This window comes from Cetorhinus maximus, chromosome 19 (genome assembly GCF_964194155.1).
Source record: "Cetorhinus maximus chromosome 19, sCetMax3.hap1.1, whole genome shotgun sequence".
NCBI lineage: Eukaryota > Metazoa > Chordata > Chondrichthyes > Lamniformes > Cetorhinidae > Cetorhinus > Cetorhinus maximus.
The window spans coordinates 36503776-36509775 of record NC_135897.1 but is presented as its reverse complement, the minus strand read 5'-3'; the positions used below and the strand labels follow the sequence as shown (position 1 = coordinate 36509775).

General features: G+C 40.5%; 1 protein-coding gene across 2 annotated transcripts in view; it reads left to right on the top strand.

Moving 5' to 3' along the window:
* The first annotated feature begins 1264 nt into the window (after positions 1–1264).
* The window catches only part of ap1s3a (adaptor related protein complex 1 subunit sigma 3a), a 153542-nt gene continuing 148806 nt past the window's right edge, over positions 1265–6000 (top strand). For both annotated transcript variants that reach the window (XR_013579592.1, XM_078563723.1), the window contains exon 1: positions 1265–1365. Coding sequence is in view for 1 of the 2 variants with exons in the window: in XM_078563723.1 (XP_078419849.1) it covers positions 1363–1365 (3 nt within the window). In the remaining variant the exon portion in view is untranslated. The remainder of the gene's footprint in view (positions 1366–6000) is intronic.

The following is a 6000-nucleotide window of genomic DNA, read 5'->3' as shown; positions in this document are numbered from 1 at the left end:
TCCCAGAAGAAATGTCCTTACCACATTTAGTTCTATATATTTGTCAAAATTCCCTTAAAATTAAGTTGAATGTAGAACAAGTTACTGAGCTCTTTAGGGCCCCTATCAACGCTAGTACTTAACTTAATTGTCAACATCTAAATGGGAACACTAGTGCAAACTAGGCCGAATACAGCTCCTGGAAAGTGTTTTTTGTCGCCTATTTTCAAAGTGCAGTAAGATTCATAGGTTATACCCTTGTTGCCATGCATGCCCTTCACCAATGCCACCAGCTATGAAACAGGAAAAGATTTCACTCTTTCAATATCCGGCTTGTTTGGAACTAGCAGAAGTGCAACATGCAAATGATAGCTTGCATTAATGGCAATTGCCTTCCTATTTTACTATCTCCAACTTTCACTGTGCTGTTCCCCTTCCCAGCACTGCAAAAGGTTCGTCCATCTTGTGGATAAGAGGGCAGAGGTTAGTGGAAGGTCCCTGTGGTATTTCTTAGCCCGTTAATATGGGCTGCCTTGAATGGATAAGTTATTGCATTTTGGATACTAAGAATCTGCAGACTTCAAGTGACAGCATACTGCACTGAAAGCTTGGTCAAAAAGGTAATTTTAAAGGAGTATCTTAATGGAGGAAGAAGAAGTGGAGAGGAGGAGAGAATCAGAAAGGAAATTCTAGAGCTTAGGGCCTTTGCAGCTATGGCATAGCCACTAGTGGTGAGCCAATTAAAATTAAGATGGGCTTATGAGGCCTGAATTGGTGGAGTGCAGCGATCTTGGGGGCTCTGAGGTTGGATGAGATCACAGAGATGGAGAGGGTGAGTTCATGGAGCGATTTGAAAACAAAGATGAAATTTTATGATTGAGGGTGTTGCTCAACAAGAATAATTCAAAGATATATTAATATATTTTATAATGCAAATAACACTCTTTATTATTTCATATTTATTATAATTTACATTCACTTGCCTGGCATTGGATCACTAAAAACTATTAATGAACAATAGAATTCAAAAACTTCATCATTCCAAAACTTATCCTGCTCACAGCCACAGAAATAGCATTAAATCAATGAGTATTTATTTGCAAAATTGATAAGCTTTTGCCTATCCTACCTGTATAACACATGAAATGTTAAGGATCTGGATAATAAGATCCACAGATGAGGCTAATGAACACAATAAGGTATTAGGGGTTTCCCTAGCCTGCTGCTATACTGCAGGTTAATGTGTAATCCACAGGCAGGGAGGAGCCTTTAACTCAAAGAATTCTGGGATAACTGCCATGGGTTCCTGAAGCTTCACAGGAAATGTTTTGTGCTCAGATTTTGAGAGAGGTTAAACCCCTCCACCTTTTGCTTTAAGGCAGAATGGTAAGTGTTTTTTTAAAAAACATATTTCATTCCTTGGGCGCGTCTCAAAGATCTAAGTACAGAGTTATATTGTCAAGTATAGTTTTCAGTTCCTTCACCTGGTTGTGCAGGTGAAAGTACAAGTACACACCTGGCCTATGTTGAAAGAGAGAGTTTACTATTAGATTAAGACTGTGATTATGAGTGCTTGACGTGTTTTAAAGAACTAGGTTAGGAATTATACTATAGGTAATATGAAGGCTACATGTTAAAAGTGTTAAAATCAATTGTTTAGCAGTACCCCATTACAGTACTAGGTACCTTATACCTAACAAATCAGGTTTGATGGCATTGCTGAGATTAGGATGTCTGTGAATTTATTTGAATCAAAATCATTACTCAAAAAAATACAGATTTTGAAAAATATAATGTCCTGCAAATGATAAAATTTATGGCAGATTTTGTGCTTTATGCTAATTGCAAATGACCCATGATTCAGATATTACATATCTTAAAAAAAAATGCTGGGAAATCTGGAACAAAAATAGAAAATAGACAACAGGGTCTGAGAGCACCTGAAAATAGGCATCTCTTGTTTTGATCCCAGGTTTACATTTGAGAAGAAAATATTTTAGAAACAGCAATCGGTGTAAAAGTGAATTTTGTATAATATACAGAACATTTTTAAAACTCCATAAAAACGTATCAAATGCTTAAAAATACCCAAACATGAATCAATTCAATTCTTTACTATCTTCCAAATTGAATACCTTCATTTAATTTTATTATATAAAGCTGTTGTTTTGATGTTGAGTGGAAAACATTCAATTTGAAATCACCTTGAAGAATGTCCATCAATATTTTGAACACCCACCTAAGGAACAGGTGGGTTTTAGATGCCTGGTCAGCCAGGCTTGCAATCTGAATTCCCAACACTTCCACTATCCTGAGTGTTTGCCACCTTCTCCTATTCCACACAGGTCAACTGAGCCACAATCAGTAGCACTCTCTCCTTTGAGTCCCACTCCAGGGACTCGAGCACTAAAATCTAAGCAGCCGCACTCCATTGTAGTAGTGAGGGTGTGCTGTACTGTTACAGGTGTTGTCTTTTGCATGCAGCATTAAATTAAGGCCTTATCAGCTCTTTGAGGTGGATGTAAAAGATCCCAGGACACTATTTTGAAGAAGAACAGGGAGATAGTCCTCGGGCTACCAACTCTGGCTGGTTGTATTCTGAGAGAAGGATTTCTGAGTGAAAATGGGATTTTTTAAAGCAAGAATTAAAGACATTTTTTTTAATTAGCAGGTTATCACGGGCACGGGATTTTGCCTTTTTTATCATCTGGTGACTCAGTGCCACTTCCTGAGCTGGAGCCAGAGGATTCCAGGCACGCACTCCTGTCTGCCTCTCCTCCCTGAGGCAGCCTCCTTCATCAGCTGCAGCTCAGCAATGATGGGGCAGCAGCTCCCTGCCATAAAAGTGGAGCGGGATTCATTCTTGGCCAATGCCCAGGATGAACCACCACCGCCATTGATACCCAGTATCATAGATCTGAATTTCTCCCTGCTCCTCGGCAACCTGTCGGTTGGTGCTTCTGGAACAGGGGTAGGGGCGGTGGATTTGCTGGTTCTCTCCCGGTGTCTCCACTCCTGTGTGCGACTCTGTCTCATCATCTGAGCCCGTCAAAATCCTGCTGGAAACCATTGTGGTTCTGACTTGTCTGGCGACAATAAGGGCGATTCGAGGTCTGCAGTAATTTCACTGCTCATTCCTTCTGCATGTGTACATAAAGACAGCTACAAAATATCTCCCACTCACTGTCCTTTTCCCTTGCTGCTGTTGCATCAGCCAACTTCACTCACTGATTACATGCGGTCCCAATCCATCCCTATCGTAGAAGTTCAGGAACACTGCACAGACTTCTCTCTGCACTTGTCTATCGCTCTTAACAGTTGCTGAAGTTAATCAGACTGATAGCCCGCTTCTGGACTTAAACATTTTACTGCCCATTTAAAGATGAAACCTGCTCCCTTTGAGGGGCTATTTCCTTTTCAGTTTAAGAATGTTTCCTACCTGGGAATGCAGGGTGGCATTAAGTGTGACCCAGCACACTGAAGCTCAAAGCAGGGCCTCATCCTTCAGTGAAATTCGAACCCCCACCAATCCCATCGCAGCCCGCCAAAATTGCCAGCCAATTGGGTGCTCCTGGCTTTTTTTTCTGGTTTAAGAGTTGAATTTGATTGGGTAGTGCTGTGCTGGGTCAAGCTATGTTTGGATGATGTGACTGATTTGCTTAAAACAGTGTTTTAAAATCTCCCAGAATTTTCTTTGGCCACCAGGAAATTGATGTTGATTGCAGGAGGCTCCTGGCCATTCCGGGAGGGTTGGCAACCCTAGATATTCCCAGTGTCCTGGCCAATGCTTATCCCTCCATTAACACTGCTCAAACAGATTATCTGGTCATTATCATTTTGCTGTTTATGGGAGCTTGCTGTGCACAAATTGGCTGCCACATTTCCATTATAATAAAGATTACATTTCAGAAGTATTTCATTGGTTCTAAAGCACTGATGATTTGAAGCCATGAAAGGTTCTATATAAATGCAAATCTTTCTTCTTTCCTCATATTACTTAGTTGGCGTCTCCTTCATTACCTGCCACAGCAAAGAAATAACTAAGTCTGTAAAAGAAAAAAATTCTTTGTGATATATAACTCAATGTACAATAATATAAAGAACGGAACAAAGCTGCTCTCCAAAATAAACAGAGCAGTACTACTACATCCATGGATTAAGATAATCTAATCTTAAATTTACTAGGACCAAACACTTGCTTTGATTTTTGTTTAGCAATCTCATATGGCTGAGATATTTAGGTCAGAAAGGGGAGGAGGACTTAAAGTGACATGAAAGTGAGACACAAACATGGGACTTAAATAATGTGTATTATTTTAATAGTAGGTAAAACTATAATCATTTCAAAATGTAGTTATATACATAAGGTTTTGACATTTGATAAACTGTCACTTAGCTTTTATGTGGTCAACTCATATGTATAAAATGTTCCTGCCTGTTTTATTTACATAAGTTACTTGTTTTTTAAAAAATTGTAAAATTGAGCTCAGTCTCAGAATGCAAACTGGGTTTTCATTGACATGATGTGACATCACACCAAAAAGTGTAGCACCCAATTAAATCACACATCAGGCGACAATTGTACGAACAACCCTGATGAAGGTCATAATGTACCCGCTTTAAATATACATGGAGTCATGGAAAGGATCTTTGCTCTTTTATGTCAATCTGAAACATGAATGGAAAACAGTAGTTGTTATTAAGAGATTAAGAATATTGTCTTTCCAAATACGGAAAGATCTAATGTGGACTTCAAACCTAAAAGTGCCTATTTCTGTACTTCCTATAAAGGCCCCCTGTTCAAGGCAAGCCTCTATTCTCTTATTCTGAATGCATATTACAGAACATTTTTCACTGGTACTGTTGTTTATAAATGTTACATGTTGAAAGTATGCCATAGATATTCTCTTGGGTACTGTGGTACAGTATTCCTGTGAATACTCTGAATGCCTTGCATTTAACGGTGTGCCTGTGATACTCAATATCTAACTGTAAACTAAAATAACCCAGGTTATCACCTTTTGATTCAAACTGGATAGCATGTCTCTCACAAGTGCTCTCACATGCATTTTTCCAATCTGTTTGAAGATGGCCTGAAATACTTGTGAGAAGAGACCAGAGATAAATTGTAACAGTCAAAAAATTCCACTTACGGCATTTCAGCAGTGACAACTCCGTTACCTGTAAAGCACTTTAGGATGTTACGTTGCCATCAAAAATGCTTCATAACTAACTGTGGGGGGAAGGTGGAAAAATAAACCACATGTCTGGTTCATCTCATGGGCTGACTTAGTTGTTTTTGGTATTACCTTTGTTTAATGTTGGCTGAGAACGTCCAATCGCCAGATGATTGTACGCAGGAGGTACCCCCAAGATGTGGCGGGGGGGCCCCCCCGAGAGTCCTGACACACTGACTATGCAGGAATTGCCTGGGAAGTTTGGACTTCGGATGGGCAATTCACCTGCATTTGGAACCCTCCGATACTCTGAGTTGGAGACTTTGGATGTTTCTGACTCACTTATCATAATAGTTACCCAGGAAATGTTAGAAGGATTAAAACCAGTTTTAACTCCTATCAGTATATTACTGACCTCGCTGACTCCCCACTGGACCACCCGATTACCCCATCTGACCACCTAGTGACTACCCGCTCCAATTCACCCTACCCCTTCACCCAACCACCTGCCACCCTAGCCCCTCACCCATTTACTTGCATACTTACCAATTCTCTGTAGCTTTTCAAAGTGGCTGTGGGACCTTTAAACTCTCTACTTACTGGAACATGGCAGCTAATGCCATAAAAAAGGGATGTGGCTTGGCTTCCCCCAACAATCCTGCCCCACGAAGGAAGGACTCCCAGGACGGGTACATTCTGTATTTTTAAGGAGGCCCAGTTCAGACGTCTGGGGGAGAAATGCGGAGCCCTGGTGCAAGGTAAGTAAATAGGAGCGGAGTGGCAATGCAGTAGTTGCTGTGATTGCCCCTCCTCTGAAGATTCAGCCCATTCTCAACTGGCCTCC